The sequence below is a fragment of the Meriones unguiculatus genome, chromosome 6 (genome assembly GCF_030254825.1).
Source record: "Meriones unguiculatus strain TT.TT164.6M chromosome 6, Bangor_MerUng_6.1, whole genome shotgun sequence".
In the NCBI taxonomy this organism is placed as follows: Eukaryota; Metazoa; Chordata; class Mammalia; order Rodentia; family Muridae; genus Meriones; species Meriones unguiculatus.
In genome coordinates, this window is record NC_083354.1 from 9,201,110 (window position 1) to 9,225,329 (window position 24,220).

The 24,220-nt window shown below is 42.8% G+C and overlaps 1 protein-coding gene across 4 annotated transcripts in view; it reads left to right on the top strand.

Annotated features, from left to right (window-relative positions):
* Filip1 (filamin A interacting protein 1) overlaps positions 1 to 15,655 on the top strand; it is a 166,200-nt gene extending 150,545 nt beyond the window's left edge. For 3 of the 4 annotated variants that reach the window (XM_060384704.1, XM_060384705.1, XM_060384707.1), the window contains one exon: positions 760 to 1,584. In XM_060384704.1, coding sequence (XP_060240687.1) covers positions 760 to 966 — 207 coding nt within the window. In that variant the 3' untranslated portion in view covers positions 967 to 1,584. Of the gene's footprint in view, positions 1 to 759; positions 1,585 to 11,643 lie in introns of those variants that run through there. The other variant, XM_060384706.1, reaches the window with a different exon arrangement.
* The last annotated feature ends 8,565 nt before the right edge of the window (positions 15,656 to 24,220 follow it).

Here is a 24,220-nt window from a genome sequence, read left to right on the forward strand (position 1 = left end):
TCAAAGGGTAGAGGAGGGAGAATTTTTAAGAGTTCACAACAGAGTGCACACAGACGATGGCTCAGGGGTTCCTGCCTTTGCTGTGTAACTAGAGGGAGAAATGTAAGATTCGCTGCGCATGTCAGAGTGCAGCCTGGTACTTTTGAGATGCCTGGGAGATGCTGTCCATGTCCAGCGAGTAGATGGCAGTCAGATCTGCACTTCAGGAGGGACCGGCAGTTAGAGACTCTTAGGGGTTGGATGCATGAAGTACAAGCAAGGGAATTCTCTTTACTAGAAGGGCTTGAGCCTAGGGCATGGTGACACATCCAGGAGGCAGGTAGGGTCGAGTGAACCAACAAGAGGAAAAAGGAGTCTTTAGAGCTTGGAAGCATTGGTGAGACTCATCCAGATACCAAAGCAAGGCACAGGGCGAGAAGGTGGGCATGGTCAGTGCCAATTAAAAGACAAAAGTCTGAGCTCATTAATAGGTGGAAAGAGCCGCTTCCTCTGAAATGGCAGGAAAGAAGGATAGTGGCACACCTAGGCACGGAGGTAGATGGTGAACTAAGGTTTGAGAGGGAGGTTTAGCATTGATGTTTCAAGGAAGGGAAAGAGGAAGGAGGAAGGGTGGGTTAGATGCCAGCTCCAGCTTCCCTAGTCCTTCTCCCTGGGATGGGTTGTTGCGGATGCTTCCTCGTGGCAGGAATGACGCTCACGCACAGGTGAAACTGGAGAAACTCACCAAGGCGCCCCTTTTGTCTGTGCTTTCTCTTACAGTCAGGACAAGATGGGTCATCTCAGCGGCCTACACCCACCCGCATTCCTATGTCAAAAGGTATGAAAGCTGGAAAGCCAGTAGTGGCAGCCCCAGGAGCAGGAAATCTGACCAAATTCCAGCCTCGAGCTGAAACTCAGTCTATGAAAATAGAGCTGAAGAAATCTGCAGCCAACAGCACTGCCCCTCTCGGAGGGGGGAAGGGCTGAGGGCAGTGGCTCAGGGGGTATGTTGTAAGGATGCTACTGCTGCCATGGAAACAAACTTTCCTCTGTCTGTGCCAACCCTTTGCGTGTACTACTAATTTAAGGTTTAAATATCGTGTTAATCACATAACCATCTAATAGCCATGTGTTTTTATTATATGTGCATTTAGAATTGATTAGCAGAGTTGCCGTTTGCTCGATGTTTTGTTGAAGATGCTGGTCCTGAGGCAGAGGCTGGCCTCGATTCAGTTTTACTTCTAGCATATGGCTCCATCCAATTTAGTTCACCAGCTAAGAAACCTCAGTATCCTCACCAGGGAGATCTGAGGACCACATTACATGCCCCCTAAGGCTGGCTCCCAAATTTTCTAATTGTAAGCCATCTTTAATAGACTTAGTTCTACAATCTGCCTCCCCCCCCAAAAAAAAAACTATTTTGAAATAAGAGAGTTTAACAGTTGTCATTACACACTATCAAGTCCTGAGTATGATATATGTGGTGTAAGAAAAAAATATTTCAAAGCTATCACAGGACCTCTAAAATTTTGGGAAAACGAAAGCCCCCAATATGACTTCAGGAAACAATTTTAACATTAAATAAAATGGAAATGAACTGTGGAATCTGAAAAAGAGAGTTTGATTTATTTGCGTGTGTTCGTGTGTGTTGTAGAGGTTGGGGCCACCTCAAACCACTCCCGGAATTTCGTAGACAATAACTTTGAACCCTTAGGATCAGAGTTAGGCTCTATTCAAGTGTGCAGTTGGTTGGATTTGTAGCGGAGTGGACTAGAGCTGCCAAATGGCCCTTTAAAAGCTCAACAGAAACAGTGATGAATAAAAAGCAGCAAAAAGCAAATTTAGATACTTTAATGCCAAGGAAAAAGTGACATCATCCATAGCGTAATTGAATTTAATATTTTCCTTAGTTAAGTGTGGATTCTATTTGCAGATGTAGAACAGATCATGATTTGGGGTGTGTGTGTGCCTGTTTTGTATGTGTGGTGTGGGGAAGATCTTTATTATTACTGTCAGTTTTACTCATGTTTGAATAACTTTTTAAAATTTTTACGCATGTTCTAATAAGTATGGAACAGAGTGTAAATGCAGAATGCCATGTGTCTGTGAGATTAACCTTGAAAAAGTGGATTTTGTGCTTCATGGTCCTATAACCACAAACGGGTTCAAGGCTGGTAAACTGCAGCTTAGCATACCACCGTCTCATGCAGACCATGTCTTTGCCTAAATTTCTGGGCTACATAGGTGAACTTTATAAAATTACAGTCACTCCAGAGTTACAGATTTGTACCTCTCCGTTTGTGAGTTCTTTAGCTTCCAAAACCACGTGGGATAGCACATACTTTGGGTACTGAGAAAGGCAAGTTGGAAAAAGAAGACCCGTGCTTAGTTTTCAGGCTGTGGTCCAGTGTGTCTCACGATGAAGAAGCACTTCTCTGCATTCCTTATATCCTGCAGAACGTGGATTGCACCGGGTGTACTGGTGGGTGTCACCGCTTCCTGTTACACACACACACACACACACACACACACGTTAGGTAGATCTGTCGCCTGCTGCTCATTGGTTCTCAGCATTTAAATTAAACTATGTTTAGCCGCCCTGTTAACAACAATCCAGCATGCTGGGTCTGGAAGGTCAAAGAGAAATAGGGATCAGCTAAAGATGCATGTATGATCTCTGGACAAAGGTAAACAGGACAATCTGCCAGTTAGAAAAGTGGCTTGTGTATCTTACGGGATTTTTCTCCTCTCTCACCCATGGTCATCCAACCCTTTCAGAGACAAGGACTCTCATTGTTTCACCAGTGCCTGCCTTGTGTTTGTGAGGTGTTCGGCGTAGCTGTTCTGTGGCAGACACTGTTGAGGCACCGGCAGGGTCGACTCTGCCTGCCCTCCTTCAAGTGGCTTACAACCTCAGCGTCACTTGCTGAGCTTGCTTGTACTTGCCCATGCCGTGGCTACAGCACTTCCTCCTGGAAGTTCATATCACCCCAGGGAGAGCACTCAGAAAGACTTAACAGTGAATGCACAGGATGTTTATGTGCGCAGGTCTGGCATAGAGCCATGTACAAAGTACAGCTGCTAAGAAAACCTGGCAGAATAATTCATGGTCATTTCAGAAATGACAAAAAAGTAATCACCGGGGAAGTTTCTCTTTGTAACTTTTAGAAGCCTCTGTACATTTATTGGCTAGCTTTGTTTCAAATTACCCGTTAGAAGTGGAACACACAGGGGGTAGGAAGTAGAGGATTAAATGCAGCCTGATTTCACCAGCCCATTGGCAAGTGTTTGAAAGGTGCTAATTAATGTGCTTCTGTAGGAATGAATGGGCTAAAACACTTAAGCCTTCTTCTGTCTGTTGTTGCTCCCATTGTATGTGGTGCTAAAATAAAAGTGCTCTCACAGTGGCTGATGTGTACCACTGCTGTTTGGATCCTGCAGTGAGAAACTCTTAAGAGGTAGGATATATGTGTCATTTCCCCAGAGTTCACCATCATGACGCTTTCTAGGGATGTGCCCGTACAATCCATACAGCTAGAGAAGAGACCCTGGTCTTCCACACCTGTGAATTAACTGCATATATTGACACCATGATGGTGACTACCCTGCCAGGTGCGGTCCCAGGCATGCTCTGATACGGGCCGCTCCTGCACCATGTTTGTCATATCGAAGCTGTGAGCTTCACGTGTAGGCCCTTCGCTTGAACGGGGTCACAGGCTTCCTGTCGTCTGCAAGAGGACAGGTTCACGGTCAGCACCAGTAGGGTCCCTCTTGAGATGTTAGTATATTCATCAAGGGTGTTAGTAGATCCCTTCCTCGGTTGTTTTCAAGAGTGATATCAAAACCCAGCGTTGAGGTGTAGCCTAAGGATAGTATAATTTCAGTGATGAAACATGCCCATGAGTGCAAGATGCAAAGAAGATGTTGGTTTCTCATTCCCTCATGAAGCAGAATCCTGAGGGAAGAATGAGACTTCTGTGAGGAGCAAAACCAGAAGAATGTAGGTGAGAAGAGCGCAAGTGGGAAACTGAGGTGCTTCTGTGATGGGCAGTTGTCTGACGCTGTAACACCCTAGTTTTGATATGAAGCAATAAAAAAAAAAGAGGGAGAGATGTGTGTCAGAGGCTGAAGAACAGAGAGAGGGGAGTGGGGAGGATGGAGGGAGTGAGGAAGGGAAGAGGAGGAGAGTATGAGGATAACAAAGAGATAGGGATAGGGAAGATTTAAAAATCTCCCCAGTGAGCTGAACATGGCGGTGCACACCTTTAATCCCAGCACTCTGGGAGACAGAGGCAGGCGTTCTCTGTGAGTTCGAGGCCAGCCTGTCTACAAAGCAAGTCCAAGACAGCGAGACTACACAGGAAAAAAAACCTGTTTCGAAAAACCCAAACCCAAAACTCCCCAAATGTAACATGTCCCTTCCACATCTTCCAGAGTCTCATCATTGGCTCCCTCTTCAACCCTGTTCTTTCTCTCCCTCCCCCTCTCTCCTCTCTCTTTTGCATGCTCCCTGCCTCCCAACCCCCCCCCCCATTTTCCATCATCTTCCCCTCACTTCCCCTCCCTGTCTCCCTAAGTACTCCACTACTGTGCTACACTTCCAGCTCAGTTCAGGTTCTCCTTTTTACCTACAAAGCAAGTCCGGGATCTAAAGGAATTCACAGGTCTGGCAAACCTTCCCCTTCATGCGCACAGGCTTCTGCAGTTCCTACTGTCGCCAGCCATGCCCCACCTCAGCGATTGACGGGACCGTCCACATCTCCTGCCTCTGCTCTCACGCTGCGTGTTTATCTACCCTTAACATTTTAATTTTTAAAAAGACTTAGTTTTTAATCATGTGCTTGTGTGGTTAAGTGCACTGGAGTGCAGGCACCCTTCGAAGGCCAGGGACATTGGATCTCTCTAAGATGGAGTTGTCAGCAGTTGGGTGCTGTGTTTTGAACTCCAGCCCTCTGCAGGAGCAGTGCATGATCTTAACTGCTGAGCCATCCCTTCCAGCCTCAACATTTTCTTTTCAAAAAATAATTCATGCACATTGTCCTTGTTGTGAAAATAACCAGTCCATGGTAATAAAAGTAGTCATTGCCTGCTTTTTCCCCCTGACCCAGGGTTTTCCTTGGGCACACCTTTTCCAGCTTGTACCTGTTTCTTCAAACATTTGTCTCCATCTTTGTAAATAATGTCCTTATACCTGAACCTCTTATTTCTGGAGTTCAGATATATTATGTCTTCCTATTACTGTTTTGGAAGTAAACATTCAGGTTTCTGACTTTTCCCTTTTATCCACCCACTCAACATGATCATATCACATTTTTTTTTTGCTATATCAGTTATGTGTTTGTGTTTATAAAATGTGTACAGCGGAAACTTGAATATGGTTTCCTGCCGAGCCAAGTTGTACACTCCAAGTGTGTTCTATTCCTCTTGACACTTCTTCCAAGGAATAATTGCTTTAATCTTTCATCTGTTTGGTTCTCTATGTATCTATTTTAGTTTTCCCAAACACTCCATTTGATCTGCCAAACACCGATCAGTAATTTTTCCGACACTTAAACACAGCAGTTTTCTATTTCCTCCTAGAGGCCTTTCTAGTACAGCCCTCTGCTCCCCTCAAGCTGGACTGGTTGTCCTCCAAGACTGCTGTCCAGCTGTTGTCCTTTTGCCTGAACCGAATCCAGCCTTGCTTTTCCTCTCCACTCCTCTCTTCCTCTCTGCTCCTCCCCTCTTCCCCCACATGAACAGGTCATGGGACAACTTTCAGAAGTTGATTCTCTGTACCACAGGTTCCAGGGACCCACCTCTGGTCATCGGGCTGTGCTTCAACTGTTTTCACTTGCTTTTATTAACCAGGCCCTGGATTCCATTTTCTTTTATTCCTTATCTTTCATGTCTGTGTACCAATACACCCATGTTTTATGTTTTAAAATGCATAGTTTTTCATAGTTTCTATAGAAAGAACACCAGTATTGACCTCTTTGTGCTTCTAGAACTTGGTCAAGGAGGCAAGTTACATATCTCACTGTTCCCATACGTCAACTTTCCATGACCTCATTCATTCTGCACCGTCCATCCATTGTTGTACCTATAACCAGGATGGCTTAGGTCACTTCCCTTGCCGCCGAAGATAAACTCCTGGCTTTTGGTCACGATAGTTTTGCATGATGCAACTCTTTCTCCATGATCAAAGCATCTGACTCCACTGCTCCCTATTTTAGACACACGTTTGTTAAGACTGACGTTTCTCACGCATCCGTCCAGAGGATCCTTTGCCGTGCTCGCTCTGTCTGTCTCACACACTATCTGGCTTCGGTTGCCACCCACAAGCTGATGACTCCCCACCCTCCATCACACCGGTGCACCCAGCTTTGTGCTGATTCTCTGCTGAGTCCGCTTGTCTCAGAACCGTTCTCAGCCACCCCTCGGCCCTTCCTCCAGCACTTTCCCACGACGTTCTAGCTCAGCAGTGCTTAAATGATCCTTCCTGGCACCTGTGTGGTCTCCATCTCTCTGTCAAAATGAGAGTTGTACAGTGAGTTGTTTGTTCTAACCCCTTCACGTTCTGAGGCTGGGATGACCTCTCATTTGCGTCTCTCTCATGCTCACCACCTCTCAAAACCCGGCCTCTCTCGTGCTGGGACTACACGCTCATCATCACACCCAGCGTTTGGTGTGAGTTTCAGGGGTCAAACTCAGATCCAGCCCCCAGTCCGAAATTTATTTTGGGGTTGTATTTTTGTGTACCACATGCATGCAGGAGCCTGCAGAGGTTAGAAGAAGGCATCAGATTCCCTATAAGTGTGGTTCTCAACCTTTCTAATGCTGCAACCCCTTAATACAGTTTCTCCTGTTTTGGTGACCCCAAACCATAAGATTATTTTCGTTACTTCTTCACAGCTGTAATTTGCTACTGTCATGAGTCGTAATGTAAACAGTTTTTGAGATGCAGGATAACTGATAAGCAATCCCTGTGAAAGAGTCATTTGACCCCCCTGCCCAAAGGGGTCACCAACCGTGGCTTGAGAACCACTACCCCAGAACAAGAGTAACAGGTGGTTAAGAGCCACCCTGTGTGCTGGGGATTAAACCCAGGTCTTCTACAGGAGCAGCAAACACCCTTAACCTCGGAGACATCTCTCCCCCACCCCAACCCCAGCAAGTTCTAAATTTAAAGATAGATATAAACATTTAGCCTAAATGCTTAAAGAGTAGAACCTGTGCATCATGGCCTCAAATCTTACATATTTACCTTTCATTTACAGATGATGTTATTTTTGAGAGAAGCAGTTCAAATTTGCCTGAAAAACAAGTTATTCGTCATAATTATCGGTGACGCCTATAACCTGGAGGGAGGATGGGCTGATTCGGGCCGACGGTGGAGGAAGAGCTTTTTAAGAAGGGATCAAATAATGGGTTCAGTGGTTGTGAAACCCCAAGGGAGATTATATCATCTGGTTCAAAAGTTTTCTGGAACAAATGACAGAACTGATTATCGGAAGTATTTTTAATTAGCTGAGCTGAATCCAAAAGGAAGGAGTACAAGTCCAAACCAATAGAGGAAGTTTACTGAGCTTCCTATTTAAAACAGATGTCCTATCCAGATTTCTGAATGGGATAATTGGATTGCATCCCCACGCAGTTTATGGAACTCGGAAATGCCAACAGAAAACAAAAACAAACAAACAACAGCTAGGCATTTTCCCTTCTAACTGGCATAGAGGGTATCTGCAGGGCATTTCTGCAGGTGGGCAAGGGACCTGGAGAGCAGCAAGGTCACAGCGGAGGTTTGGAAACTTTTGAAGGGGAAGGACTAAGCTGCCATGGGTCCCTCACAGTGTCCTTGGTAAGGAGGGAGCCTTGGAACAAGGGAGCCGGCTGTAGGGCAGCCAGATGGCGCAACAGCCGGGAGGAAATGTCCTCTTTAAACTGATGTAAATTTTTTCTCACTAGATACAAAGCCCTGCTCCAAGGTGAGGCGCCACCATGCTTTGTCTTCGCTGCGTGAATTCACGCGGCCTTTAGCTACTAGACTGGTTTGGTTGGATGGACTGGAGGGGACCTGTTAAAATGCAGAGCCCAACAGTTCCTTGCAGTTATTTTGACAGCGTAAACATACACACATTGCTTAGGAAGGAGATAACACCTTTCGAGGGAGGACACCTTTCCCACTTTGTAGCCAACGCACTCTCCCGGGGGAAGAAGCAGAATTCCAGCAGGCTGTTAGGCTGCCCCACTTCGGCACTCAGGAGAATGCTCCCCTGAATTTTTCTCCAAATCCCATCTAAAGCCCATCCTCACGGCTTTGGAACCCCCGTCATCTAGCCATCTAGAAGTTTTGTGACACCACTCACACGAGGATGGGTGCTTAGTGAGATCAGAAATGAAGCGAAATTAGGAGTTGAGGATATGTTTAGTTTCTTTTGCACGGGACTCATCCCACAGCTGGTGTAATGAAAGAATGGGTTAGTGCCTTCTCACAACAATGTTGGAAGAGCAAATGGTGTGTTTACCACGATGCCCAGAGTTTCTTAAGAAGAAAACAGCAAGATAACAAACGGGAGAAGTGGAAATGTTTACATTCTGGTAAATTGTTGTCAAAAGTATATCAAAGCCAGTGTCCTCCATGTGTATATGATATTCAAAATTTAAAGAATTTTTTTTTCTTTCAATTAGAAAAAAAAATTATGTTGATAAATTCCTGGGTATCAGAAGGCCCCACATTTAAGTGTTTTTTTGTTTGTTTGTGTGTGTGTGTGTGTGTGTTTTTAATGTTGAGTTTTCTGATAGGTGGTAATTAGCTATGATTATTGGTGTTTATTGCCTATTAAATATTTGACAAATTACAAATGTCACAAAGACATATTAACAGAAAGAGAAACTTGTTGCAGAATTGTGCCTGGTCATAATATTATCTCCTCAGAGACTCCAAGTGACTGATACGTGGGTCCTTTTCCGAGACACAATGAAAGCCTAGGAAGAGATGGGAAATATTTGCCAAGTTTGTTATTATTAACAGCAACAAAATTTAAACAAGTTTTTTTAAATTACGTTACTTATGTATCTATTTCTTTCTTTTCCCCGCCTCTGTTTGTTTGTGTACATGTGTGTATGAGCTGTGTGCCATAAAACATACAAGTTGGTCAGAGGACAGCTTAGAAGAGCCCATTCTCTCTCCCATGTGGGTCCTGGGGATCAAATTCAAGCCACTAATTCATCTCACTGAGAAAACTTGCTGGCCTCTCAACATTAAGCAACAACAACAAATATTTAATGCACATTTTCAAAACCTTGTGCACTATTTATTCCTCATAATTTCTGGTATGAGATGAGTGATTCTTATTTAAGTTTATTTGAGATTTGTGGAAAATAGGTCATAAGCAGCTGCAGATATTAGACAGCTTTTGTTATGAAGGTAAAATTTATATACAACAACCTGTAGTTTGGAAGCATCAAGTGTTTCTGACAGTCTATCGTGTATGCACAGCTGCACATCAGTTGCCACTTTTCTGTCTTAAGTCTACGAATAAAGGCCAAGAGAGAGACCATGATATGGTTTCTTCTGTGGGAGCACTCTGCCAACACTCGGCCAAATATGAGTTCTCATGTGCTTGCTGCCGTGTGGATGGCACAGTGCTAGAAGGGAGAGAAGGGGACTCCAGGAGTGAAGATGGCTGCACACTCAGGGCGGTGTTGTCCGAAAAACTGTTAGCCCTGCAGGGGACCTCACGGTGATTTCTGGTACCTTTATTGTTTATCCAGGACGAGAACAAGCATTCTGAGTTACATCACACTAAGAATGATTCTGGATTCCTCTCTGACATTTGTTTCTACGATTCCTTGAGGGGGGAGATGGGAAGCCGCTTTTGTTCCATAAGGAGGATTAGTCATGTAGGTCATTTGAAGATTTTTTGGTATAATATACATATATATATTTATATATATATATATTTTCTAAGAGGTAAGTAGGAAATAGCATTTTCATGACCTTTACGTAATATCTTAATAGCTTTTACTTTTCTGGCTCAAGGATGAATCTGTTTTTAGAGATTTTTTTTGTGTTTACGTTTTGAGAAAATGATATATATTTATTTTTACTTTTCGTATGTATATTATTTAAGCTGTGCAAGGCCTCTAAGACATTTTTGTTCTTCATCTAAACTTTGTTTTGTTTAAACCCAAACTCAAGCCAAAAGGCTGAGAAGGGGAATGGAAATATCGCCATCTAGTGGTCTCCAAGAGGTAGTTAATGAAACCCAAGTTCTAAAGCGTTTTCTGCAGAGGATCATCCACCACAGAGGTCTACGGTGTAATGCGATTTAATATTTACTTAACTATTAACTACCCAAGTAAAACAAAGTTAAGGTAGTTTGCGGTTCTCATTACAGTGAGAATACTATGTGGGAGATGCTATTTCTTATCTTTTGCGGGGGTCGGGTGGCGTGTTGAGGAAGGATTTCTGAGCCTTTCACGGTGCCGGGCAAGCATGTAACAGCCGAGCTACCCCGTGGCTGCTCTTCACGGTATTGCAAATCCTGACCGAAGCTTCTTTCTTCTGCTTTGCCTCCTCTCTGTGACTGCAGAACTGGGTCCTCTCGCCGAGCTAGCTCCACACCCGCTGACGTGTGTCACCCCAGTACATAGCCTCTGAATGACTGGTTGTAAAATGTGAGGATGATACACGTTTATGAGGGCCTAAAGGGGAGTCAGTCGAACGCTGTGGTACCGAGTGTTTGCAGTGTGCCTGGACTGTTCTAGTTACTGAGTCAGCTCTGACATTTAAAAGACTGCGTTAGGGGTCAGGTGGGATGGCTGAGGGGGGAAAAGTCACGTGTTGTCAAGCCTGAGTCCCTTCCATGGGATCCCCGTAGCGCAAGGAGGGAACCAATGCCCACAAATCATCCTCTGACCTCCACGCGCACACCCACTTACGTACACGAAATAAATGAATAAAAAATAATGTTAAAAAAATAAACAAAACCCACGAATCAGTTTATGGGGCCAGGGAGGAGGGAGGTCGGCCACCCAGCCTGAGTCCCCTACGTGGTGAAGGAAGGTAGCCAAGTCCTGCAAGCTGCCTCCTGAACACCGCGGGCGTGCTGCAGTGCACACACGCTCAAATAGATAAACGCAATTAACCAAAAGAGAATAAATCTAGACATGGAAACATAAGCCAGTTATGCAAAAGGCAGTAGTCAGAGAGCAAATTCTTTCTTGACTTCCTTGGAACAGAAAGGGACTGTGTCCTTATTAACAGCCCAATCCACATGCCCTGAAGCTAAAGAGGTTCAAGTGTGTGGACGCTGTTCAGAGCAGAGAGCGTTTGGCTGGGGAAGCAGCTGCAGGAAAGTATTTTTCCATTAGGCAACTTGTATATAGTAATTACCGTATCTGTGTTTAGTTCTTTTATTGGGTAAAGATCAACCTAATATTATCAAAATATTGGCCATAGTCTCCAAGGGGCTTTATCTCAGAAGTAAAACACACATGCAAATATAAATGAAGTTAGCCCAAAAGCGGAGTGTGCTGAGCTGTCGTTGCTGGCCTCCTGCGCCTGCTTTTGTTGTGGTCTTAACATCGACAGTGTTTTATCGAAGTGGTGTGGTGCTGATGCCCACAGCTACTGACTCGGGTTTAATTGAAAATGCCGTATCTTTCTTCTCTTTGTAGAGAGCGTCATTATTCACCAGTTGCGAATGAGCTCCCGATGAGACTCCCCAGCACAGCCCTCAGTCATCACTAAGGTCCACCACGCGACTGATGTTGACTGGAAACATCCTATGACTTCCAGTAATTTTTTTTTTTTGAGGATTCAATTTAACAGTTAAAAACCACATTGTGGAAGATATCAACGTATGTGGCAAAAGCAATTGAATCTTTGTGCCCAAAGAAAGTTTTCTTCTCTTTGCAAAGCTTTCACGTCTGTGGCATATGCTGTATAATTTATTTTTACAATACATTTTGTAATGCGACTTTTCCCCCTAAGTTGTTTCTTTTCTCATAGTCTCTGGCACATATATCTGTAGACTGCACTGTCAGTTTTTCAGAGTATTGGTGTTGTGTAATCGAAAAGTCTAACCTATCATTTTCCTTTTATTCATTTGTTATTTTTAAGAAAAAGGAAGCTTAACACTCTATTTCCCCAGACAACTTTAAGAGGTAAAACCCAGAAACAGTAGATTTCAGGAGTTTGTTTGTATGATGCTGTGGTTCTGCTCCTGGTTCAACACTAAAAAACAGTGTTCTGACTTAGGAGTTCAAGTACTTAAAACCAATTTGTAAGTGTTCTGTATGAAAAACAAACAGCTTTGAATGGCAGTTCAACTTTATCTCTATCTGCATTATTTAATTCTGTGTATAACATATAGTCATGACTGTAATGCCAGGGTATTTCCCATATAGTACCCCCTCTCCCATGAAAACTTGCAAATAAAAACTGACCTAGATAATGTCAACTTTTTTTTTCTCCAAAAAACAGGAACACCTGAAGGTAGATATTCATTTCCCTATGATTTTGATAGTTTTAAAACTACTTGTAAGTAGGAAAACAACTTCTTCTCCTCTTCCTCCTCCTCCTTTTCCTTCTTCTCCTCTTCTTCCTCCCCCCTCCCCCTTTTCTTCACGTTGGTACAGGTTCTTGCTATGTATCCCCAGCTGGCCTAAAACTGGCTGTGTGGACTAGACTGGCCTTAAACTCACAGGCCTTGAACTGCCTGTCTGCGCCTCTCACAACTGCTGGGGGACCAAAGGCATGTGTCACCAGCTAAGAATACATTTTTGGAAGAATTAAGAACCTACCATTTACTACTCAAATTTCACTGTCAAAGCTGCTGTTGAATTTAGGTTTGGGTGAAAACGTGAAGTCTGTTTGAAACTGCGGCAAAACAACCACAACAAAACACTGTTGGTGTGAGTGTATTTCTAATAAGGTCTTTAAAATAACTCCGAAAGTTCTGAGTTGGCGGTTCAGTTTCTAAACCCAGAAGTCATTTACCGTGCTACTCCAGTGTGATTAAAGAGCCAGTGCATCTTCTGAATGTTATGAGGTGAATAAAATCACCCACATAATGTACTGTCGGCTCACTTCTGCAGTCCACAGCTGTACCCACGCCAGCCACAGAGGGACGTTTACAGTGTCTCTGGAATAGGAAACCCAATGCTAAACTTCCTCCCTAATGTAACCTGGGTTTTAATGTATTCTGTGGAACTGACAAATGATATTCAATATATACATATTGTAAATTAAATAACTATATTTTCTAAAAATTATTTTTACTGAATTTTTAAAAGTAAAATGTTATGTTGGGCTTGAATGATTGTGGCTTTGGTTACTGTGGTTTTGATTACTGACACAGAAGCCTAGACTATATGTGTGTGTGTGAAGATTTTTAAAAGTGTTGTTTTCTCAAAATGTTGAAATGTAATGACACTTTCAATTACAAAACAGTTCTTGTTTTATTTGGTATTTTTATGTTGTCAGGGAGGTAAAGTTTTGAGGTGGAACAGTTCCCAAAGCTAAATTATTTGCTTTAAGTTAAAACATTACTACGATGTGTAGACGGACGTGCTGGGTCTCCTCCCCTTCTGAGTTGTAAAGAATCTTGGTATCCGCAAAGACAGTGACAATCATGTTGCAAACAGTCATCTGGGTAGATTGCTGAGATTTTTTTCTTTGTTTAAACCTGAGTGACAGATAAGTACAATGAGCACGCTAAATTTGAAATAAGAGACTATTAACATACACGTTGAGAATCTCATCTTAGCAACCTTGTCTAATTGTAAAAGTTGCCTTCACAAGCAGTTCTGGCACTAACCTGGATCATGTCACATAACTTCAATTTCTTTTACTGTAAATACGTCTCCATCAATTTGAATGAGGCTAATTTTTGGATGGAATGATTTACATGTTTTCTGAAGTGTAGTCAGTATTTCTAGTTCAAGTTGTTTTGTTTTGAAGACAGGGTCTCCTTCTGTAGACCTGATTGGCCTGGAACTCAGAGATCCTGTCCCTCTCTGTTTCCTGAGTGCTGGGAATAAAGGTGTGCAATACAATACCCAAGCCTTTACACTTGTTTTGAGACAGGGTTTCACTCTCTGTCCCAGGCTCTCCTCAAACACACCCTGTAGCTAAGGATGGGAATGAACTCATGATCTTGTCTCAGTCGCCTGAGTGTTAGGACTATAAGCATGAGTCACAATGCTGACTACACCTTTCTTCTTGGTAACTGGTTTCGCTTATTTGATTTTGGTTTTCATGATATCTTCTGCATTTTTCAAGTGTTCATAAAGTATTGAGCTTGATGAAGATAGCGGACAGAGTACGTGCACAGGATGGTAGCACCCAGAGTATACATAAAGTATGAATTCATCGAGTCTTTTTTTTTTTTTTATAAGAGATAAACTTTTTTTTTTTTTTAAAGATTTTATTTATTTTATTATGTATACCATGTTCTGCCTGCATGTATACCTGAATGCCAGAAGAGGGCACCAGATCACATTATGGATGGTTGTGAGCCACCATGTGGTTGCTGGGAATTGAACTCAGGACCTCTGGAAGAGCAAGCAGTGCTCTTAACCTCTGAGCCATCTCTCCAGCCCCGAATTCATCGAGTCTTAAGATAACCACTAAGAAATCATCATGTGGAATATCTAGTTTAAGCAGTAAGAGCAACACAGACACTACTGAAATAACTTGGAGCTAGTGGAAGTCAGAGGCAAAGCAAGAGTAAATGGATTATTAGGCAGGTGATGCTTTTATCCAATGCCATAATTGAACTTCTCTGGAAAGTCAGAAAAAAACATGGCAGAAGTTAAGTATGTTAGTGTATTGTTTGAGCAACACATCCAAAAATAGCAGAAATACAAAATAAAACTGAAAACTCATAGTTGGTACCTGAGGCTCATGCCCTCATCTCCATTACTAAACCAATACTAAAAAGACTAATTAAAAGGCAAAGAAAAAAAAGAATAAAAATATCTGTAAGAAACTTATAAAAATTAGAAGTTTTATCACCATTATTATTTGTTTCTTAAGTTCTCAGTATGTGTTTTATAACTTCATAATAACTGTGTGTTCCTTATGGAAAAATGTAAGTTTTTGGACAGGTATGTTTATGGATTCCATGGTGCGAGGCAGGCATTTTCTGCTTTTTCTTTGTGGTTTATGTTATTTAGGGGTATTTCACCTAATCATCCAACAGGTTTTGTTACTTTACAGTGCAAATTGGACTTTTAAATCTAATTCTTTAACAAAAGCATATAAGGTATTCATTTATCCAATATAATAAACATATAATGTGATCAGTCTTAGAATTATTCAAATTTTAGCAGTTTTCAAAAGCAAGAGTGCATCTTGAAAACCTTTTAGAAATATTTTGTATTTCCTATCATTCTTAATTTGCCTCCTTTAAGTTCTATTAAGTACGTAAGTTGATTATTTTACACTAAAATGACATGATTTTATGTACTTGTCTTTTAGAAGAAGTGAGATACCCTGTTTTCAGCTCTTCACAGGTGATTGAAATTACAATTCAGACGTTCTTTGTGCTACTTTTGAAAGCAAATACATTTGTGGAGATCTCACAAGAGTATGAAAAAATGACAATGAAATACGAATGCATCGTGCAGTCTTCTTCTTACATCAGAGCACAATATTCATAAAATTAAAACAATTTAAAATAAATTTACAACTTTCTTTTTTTAACAATTTATTATTGTATGTATGTGAACGTATATATGCATGTGTGTATGTATGTTCCCATGTGTGTTTATATTTATATATGTATGTGTAGAGAGAGAGAATGTGTGTGTGTGTGTGTGTTTGTACTTGCACACACATGCAGGTACCCCAGGAGGTCAGAAGAGGACATTGGATCCCCTGGAATTGGAGTTACTGGTAGTTTTGCACCACCTGACATGGGTGCTGAGCACCAAAACCTGGATCCTTTGCAAGAGCAGCGAGCACTCTTAACCACTGAGCCATTTCTCCATCTCCACAGCTTCCTTTTATTCAAAACCGTATGCTTTAAAACAGATTTTTAGCTCTACATTTCAGACTTTCCTTCACTTTTTTTTTCATTGTGTCTTTCAGTCTGTGCAGGTGTAGCAGAGTAGGAATATCGCAAAGAGGGATGCTCTTCTAGGTTATAGTGCATTTGACTCCTGAGTAAAGCAAAAAGCTGAAGCTTTCTAAGACAGGTAACAGGCTAAGAGGGTCGCTTGCCCTTTACCACCACCAAAGGCAGCATCACTCACTATTCTACTGCTTTCTATTGCTGATCTACAGGCAGGTTCCTCAGGAGAGCAGATGTACCCAAGGCCCTGCCCACAGGCATGCCGAGTGATGGCAATTTGGGAAATGGTTTCTGTAAAGAGGGATGGAGGTGAAGTGGGATATGCTCCTTTTATGAGCTCTGTTCCAGAAATGGTGACCCATAACCAAAGCCAGTCCTAACTTACCTTTGCCTTACGTGGAATAAAGGAGTGAGGTTTTCTTGTTTGTTAGTTAGAGATGTACCTATCAAAGAAGCAAAGGACCAGCAAGATGAAAAAGGTTGTTGATGGCAAGCTTGACAGCCTGAGTTCAGTTCCAGAGACCCACACAGTGAAGAATTTGTTCTATAATATCAAAATATACATCGTGGGGCAGGTGCTCCTGTACATACATAAAGACACACACACACACACACACACACACACACACACACACTGCAAAAAGAACCTTTTAAAAAGCAGACAGGAAGGATATTTAAGTTAAAATTCTTTCTGCAGACAAGTTGCAGGTTCTAGTGTGTCCTGCCTTATCAGGGGTGATCTTTGGCAACCAAGAGAATAAAGAAGAGAAGCCCCGAGTGCTCCACAGTTTAAGAACACTGGCCGAAAAACTCATTATAACTTGGATATTTCAAGAGAAAATGTGTCATGGTCTAAACTACTTCTAAATGACTTTGTTAACCCTGGAGTTCTGGGTTAGTGACCATGGGGAGGGAACTAGAACAACCTCTCCCCTCCAGGCTTTCTGACAACACGGTACATTGTCTACTTCTGAATTGAAAATGTAAGTCAAAGCACCCAGGAAAGATGTCAAAGACTGAGAGAGTCTCTTCAAGTAGACTACTCAGGTCAACCTCTAGTTCCTGTACCTAATCCATAGGGAAAGTCCTGGAATCCAGAAACTGGATTTCACAGCCCCTCCCCTTTCTTTCTAAAGACAACCAGTTAGTCCTCGGTTTCCTGGAATAGTCACAGTATTTCTTTCAGAGAGAATGAAAGTCTCTAGGGAAAATAAAAGCCTTTTTCCTTCAAGGACCTGAATTTTTCAAAATCTCCCTGATATTCAGTGGTGTACCAGTTCCTTTACTCTGTTTAAAATGCCCAAGAAGTCAACTGATAAGGCGAACATTTATACTGGTTCAGGTTCAGAAGCTTCCTGGTACTTGCCTCTGTTGCACACAGTACATCATGGTGCGAAGGACTGGAAGGGAACAGAGTCTCAGTATCCTCTTCAAGGGCATGCCCCTGCCATGGTCTGTATAAGAATGACCCCATAGGCTCAAAGATTTGAATGCTTGGTTGCCAGCTGGTGGACTATCAGGAAGGATTAAGAGATGTGGCCTCATTGGCGGAGGTGTGTCACTGATGGTGGGCTTTGAGGTTACGAAAGACCACGCCAGACCCAGTCTCTTGCTCTACCTGCAACTTGCAGGTCTGATATGAGCTCTCGGCTGCTGCTCCAGAGCCATGCCTGCCTGCCTGCCTAATGATCATGGACTCCCCCTCTGAAACTGTAAGCAATCACCCAGCTAAATGCTTCCACTTAAAAGTTGCCTTGGTCATAGTGTTTTGTCCCAGCATTAGAACTACTAAGACACAGCCATTGCTGTAAGTTCCTCTCTAGATTCCACCTTTTATGGTTTTACTACCCTCACCCCAAAACACCATGAACTGGGATCCAGATTTCAATACACTGGACTTTGGGGAACATTATAGATTGAAATAAAAGCAACTTGCGTTGATGTACAAATATATACCCACTTTACACACTTCATAAAAAGGCTTTCACACTCCCCACAGTGAATTCAAGAAACTGGACACAGCTCCAGCAGCACCTTGGTTAGAATGTGTTGCTTATACAAAATATTGGACGCATTTTTTTTAATGTGTTTGAGATTGAACCTGGTTCTCACACACACTTACCATGTGTTCTACCACTGAGCTACACTCCACTCTTTGGATAAATGTTTTGAAATAGCAACCCCTGCTAGAATGAGGCCTTGCCTACTCTTCTCTCAAGTTCCTGATTTTCCCTCCAACTTTCAGATCTTTTCCCCCTGACCGCAACCATATTCATTCTCTCTCCTTTCCTTCTCTCCTCTGTTTCCTTCCCTTCTCTTTTTTCTCTTTATGCATAGTTTTTTTCATGCCTTTTGCAGGAAGCCATGCTAATTCAAGCTCTATATGCTTTGTAGGCACCGAATGAATTGCTTCTACCCTCAAAATTGCTCTCTGAGGATCGGTACTTTAGACCTGTTCTGTCTTCTGTTCCAGAGTATTGAGGGTGGCTAGTACTGCCTTTCCAGAAACTTCTGTGCCCACAGAAAGTTTTAGATCCAGACCATTGATTCAAAATGAAGATATGCTCTCTGTAAGGACCCGGGGCCCACTACAGGCTCCCAGACAGTCTACACTGCTTTAGCAAGGGAAATATACTCATGCATTTTCAGTTCACTTTTCAAAGGGGTCATGCAATGGTTTCCACATTTGATACTAGTCTCAGCAGAGTGGGACAAATGAACTGTATAGGTTAATGTTTTAGCTACTGTTCTACTGCTGCGAAGAGACACCATGACCAAGGCAACTCTTCTAAAGGAAAGCATTTGCATGGCAGCAGAAAGACAGGCAGGCAGGCCTGGTGTTGGAGAAGTAGCTAAGAGTTACATCGTGATCCACAGAGGGATTGGGCCTGCTGTGGGCTTTTGAAACCTCAAAGCCCTCTCCCAGTGACAAACCTTTACCAACAAGCCCACAGTAACTTCAAGAATGCCACCGTGTTGGCCTTCCTGCTTGGATAAAAGGGTGTCCCGGGACTCAGGAACCTAGGAACCACACTGCTCTGAGGGGAGAAAGTATTCCAATGGAAGGGCACCCTGAGACACAGGGGCCCAGGAACCATACAGTTTTGAGATGGTACAGTGTCCCAATGGAAGGGTGTCCTAAGACATGAGAGCCCAGGAACCACACAGCTCTGAGAGGAGACCTCTTCAGTAGCGGAGTTGCAGCTCCCAGGGGAGGGTATGCCTAGCTGAGCTAAGTAGCTCAGGAGCCTCTGCCCAACTTCACTTCTTTGCTTCTCTTCATTGATTCTTGGCTTCTTCGGATGAGAGAGTCCCACCGCACAACAAATCCCATAAAATGGATAGATTTCTTGGGAGGAACAAATCCAGGCTTGGCTGCCCCTGCTCCTGGTGGAGGACAGCAGGGAACTGAGCAAACACAGCCTTGGTATAGGATTTCTCAGGGGGTGGAGCTTTCTAGGAGGGTTTCCCTGCTCTGGGATTGATGGGTTTTCCTGTTCAGGGATTGGTGGCTTTTTGTTCAGACTTTTCACCTAAAACTAGCTTAATCTGGGTTGGGTCCTACTGAGGGGCTAGAGAGCTTTGTGACAGTTAAAGAGGCTGGAAACACTGTTATGACAGTTAGAGAGATCTGGGGGAGGGGCGTGGCTGCTAGAGCTCCTCATGAAGGGGCCTGGCCACTTTGCCTTGAGGGTTTACAAAGTTTACAAAGGGAGTTCATGGCAGGGTTTAAGTGGGCATGAATAGCCAACACACACCTCATAATTCTTTCCAACAGTTCCACTCCCTGGTGGCCAGGCATTCAAATCTATGAGCCCATGAGGATTATTCTTACACAAACCACCACAGTTAACAAAACAGGTATCTCCCTCCAAATTCAGAGCACTGGAGATATCTGTTTCCATAGTGATGTAAGCTACTAAACCCTTGCATGAGAACAACTTTATCACCCGGGGTAATACACAGTATTACCAAAGCATATGGCATAAGGCTCCTTTGATTATTATTCTATTTTCTATGGAATGGGGACTCCCTTCCCTACTGCTTAGTGTTTGACATCATAAAAGGGGCCTACAATCCCCTACAGGCTCATAGAGCAAAGAGCTCAGTGTTTCCATTGTTTTTGGCAAGAGATCGCTTCCACTGAAATGTGAATTCACTGAGAGTTGCCAGGTAAGCTCTAGATTTATTATGTTTTATGTCCTAGGCCTTTTGCCAAGTACTGGACCTTTAGAAATGAATAAAAAGTCTCAGCCTTGAGCTTATATCTACTAAGACAGAACGGGATACCTTTCAGTACTGGGTGATAAGTGCAGGTGTGGAGGTAAATTAAGTCTCCTTGAGTTCAGACAGAAGTTGGAGTTATTCTAAAGCAATAAATAACTTCATAGGTAACAGCGACTCAATGCTTCAAAATAAAAAAAAAAAAAGAAGAAGAAGAAGAAGAAGAAGAAGAAGAAGAAGAAGAAGAAGAAATGTACCTTCCACTGCTAGGACTTCTGACAATTTAAACTTGTCAAAAAAAGGGGTCGGGGGAGTATAAGTTGAAAAATGGTCTGCCCATATGAGAGAACACTTTTTAAAGGTACTTTTTTTCTACCTCTATTATCTTCATAGAATAAGCTAAGCCTTTTCCCCTTTCCACCCCATTCCCCTTTAAATAATTAATTTCTCTGTTATACCTGTAACAGATGTCAGCTGGCTGTCAACCCAGAGATGGCACTCTATTTAAAGATAAGCTTTTGTCTATAATTGATGATGCCTGCTGGGGATGTAATCAACTGAGATCCTAAGCAATGGAAGTGGTGAATTCTGAGGTCTCACTGGAGGTATATGCTTTCACTTAGAGTGAGAAAGGAAACCTTATTCTTAAAACTAAGTTTGCAGGCTCTCTACTCAAATGTCTGATATTTGGTGTCATTGTTCTTCCTTTAAATGACTTAACGATCAAAGTATCTGGTTTGACTAGTACTTGTGATTGCTGACTGGTTACACAACAGCCTGCGACAGCAGTGACTTCCAGCCAATCAGACAACCTCTCAGTGTGAGATCAAAAGGTTTCTTAAACATCCAGCTCTAACAAGAGTTCCACCCATGACATAAAAATCAGGAAGAGAGTTTTTTGTTTGTTTGTTTTGTTATTATTTTGAGGCAGGATCTTATGTAGTCAGGGCTGGCCTTGATTTTCCTCCTCTCAAGTGCTGAAAATTTGGGTATGCCCCATTATAAAAAAGCTACAGAAAAGGTTCTTTTTGTTGCTGTTTTTTTTATTTTTATTTTTTTTCCCAGACAGGGTTTCTCTGTATAGCCCAGGGTGTTCTGAAACTCACTCTAGCATAGATCATGCTTGCCTTGCACTCAGAGATCTGCCTCCCAAGCGCTGGGATTAAAGGCATGGGCCACCACTGTCCAGCTAAAAAAAGATTAACTTTTAAAACCCAGATTAATTTCTCAAACCCAGGTTGGATGAATCTCTAGTAAACTATAGGGGACTAAATATATCACCACAAAGTCTACACCACCGTCTTAAATATCATCAGGGATCCTTTAAAAAATTAATCGGTCCTACCAAAGTCTCTACGCAGCTACGCTTAACTGAATGGAAGTGGAGCAAAAAAGATATTGAGAAGTATTCAGACTATTTCTTAGTCATTAAGGACTTTCTCTGAGCCCATCAGTGATGGTGCATGTCTTTAATGCTAGCACTTTGGAGGCAGAGGCAGACAGATCTCTAAGTCTGAGGTGAGCCTGGTCTAGAGAAGGAGGTCTAGGAGAGCCAGGCTACAAAGAAAAACTGTGTGTGTGTGTGAGTGAGTGACTTTCTCTGAAGAACCTTGGCACTCATCTTCACTTTTTCTTGGCAACATTAAGCTGTTTATGTGAGTGAACTTTGTACATACTTAGATATTAGAGAACTAAATCAGCTTGAAGTCCTGAAGGAGCTTGGCATACAAAGCTGGATGAACTTCAGCCAAATACTAAAACAACAGCTATGTAGATCTGGATATCCTAGAACTCACTAAGTAGACCAGGCTGGCCTCTCAACTCACACAGATCTGCCTGCCTCTGCCTCCCAAGTACTGGTATTAAAGGCGTGAGCAACCGCCAACTAGCCCCAGTGAAGTTTAAAAAAAAAAAAAAAAGGCTAAGAGTTAATCTCCCCCATGAGCAAGCAAAAGGAAAGAGAAAGCAGATAATCAGACCAGGAACTACTCCTATAACAATGATAGCAACAAAGTTTTAACGCAAAGTAAGATGTCCTGCAGCATCTCAGGGAGGTGGCTGGAACTTGTGGATATAATCCTCAATAGCTCAAATCTCTTGTAGCTCTTGTAAAAGACCTGTGTACATCCTCCACACACTTTAAACCATCTTGTGATCACACTATTTCTACTACCTAGTACAATGTAAATAACCTTTTAAAGGATAATGATGGGAAATTGTCTCCAGGTTTATTAGCAAAGAAGCAATTTTCTTTTTTCCCTGAATATTTCCAATTGTGGGTTGAAGGCTCAATTGCAGCACTATTTAAACAAAGCCCCAGAGTAGCAAAACCAGTTAAAGGAATTAACACATTTAACAGTGTGATGATCTAAGTAAGAATGGGGAGGAAAAAAAAGACTTCAGGATTATCCCCAACATTGAGATGAACATTTTATGAATCAACAGAATTTATTAAATTGAGAAGATATGCCTCTCTAATAACGATGGCAGACTGTTTTCCACTTGAGCCACGTTGAAAGGTAAACTTAAGACTGCTAAAGCAAGATACAGACCTAAGTATTTTAGTGGCCTTAAGAATGTGACAGATCAGTAGGGCTTTGGTGGCACACACCTTTAATCCTAGCACTCTGGAGACAGAAGCAGGCAGATCTCTGAGTTCAAGGCCAGTGTGGTCTACAGAGTGAGTTCCAGGACAGTCAGGGCTACACAGAGAAACTATTGTCTGGAAAAACCGAGAGAAGGAAATTTGCAAGATCACAGACCGAGAGTGTACCCAGGCCAAGTCAAAACCGTAGGCTAGCACTAATGTGGGTGTTTGTTGTCAGATGGTCTGGATTTCAAACACTAACAATGTAGATACTGCATTACTTTTGTAAATTTACAAATAGTAAATGCACATGCTTATAGGAGAAAATTTGTAAAATATGTAAAAGCAAAAAGAAACAAACAAAAAAAACCCAGCCTCCAGTCAATCAGTTTTATATTTGTGTTCTACACTTTTTTTGGTCTCTGTACTGCTTTGTTGTATTTGAGCTACTCACTTATTATTATCGTTATTATTTATTGAGACAGGTCTCCCTGTGGATTTCCCATTGGCCTCTTACTAAGTAGCTTAGACTGGCCTTGTATTTTTGATTATCCTACCTCTGCCTTTCGAGCACTGGGATTACAGCTTAAGTGTTTTTCCCCTTGGCAGGTTAAAAGTATGTTATTACTTCATTTTTAACAAGTGGTATTATGCTGGGTTTTTTTTTTTTTTTGGTTATCAATTAAAAAAATATCACTATCATGTATTACAATAAACTTCCTAAGTCAATGTGCAGTGGGCGAATATCACTGATGGAGGAAATATAAGTGAGAACAGATCAGAAGCGAGGATTTAGGACTAAATTAGGTCACGTTACTGATTCTTTGTTTTGTTTTGTGTTCTAGATCAAACGGGTCACGTATCACCTCACTTTCACAGCGGCACCCTGAGTGGCGAGTTAAAAAACCAACAGGGATCTGCACCCTTTTAAACCTGTGGATTCGGGAACGCCACGATTCCCTTTAGGGGAGGCGTAGCCTTAAAACTAAGAGCCAGCCTAGCGCCAGAACACGCGTAGCCCAAGCCACCGAGCCCGACCTGACCCCACGGGCCGCCGCCTCCAGCCGCACCACAACAGGAAGCGTACGCAAACAGCAGCGTCCGTCCCCCGCGGAAGGGAAGACGCTACTTCGACCGGGCGCAGCGCCGTGACGTCACGCGGGGACGCGCATGCGCCCACGTTGCCGCGCGCCCGGCCTAAACCCCTCACTTTGTCGTCACAGGGCAGATGATCAGGGTGCGTCCGCCTTTTCCTTCCCCCTTCCATCCACCTCCCCCTCCCCACCCCTCGTCCCTCAGTCTTCTCCCTCTTCCTCTTTCTCCCTCCCTGGGGCGTCTCCTGAAGACTCTCGCTTCCGGTCAG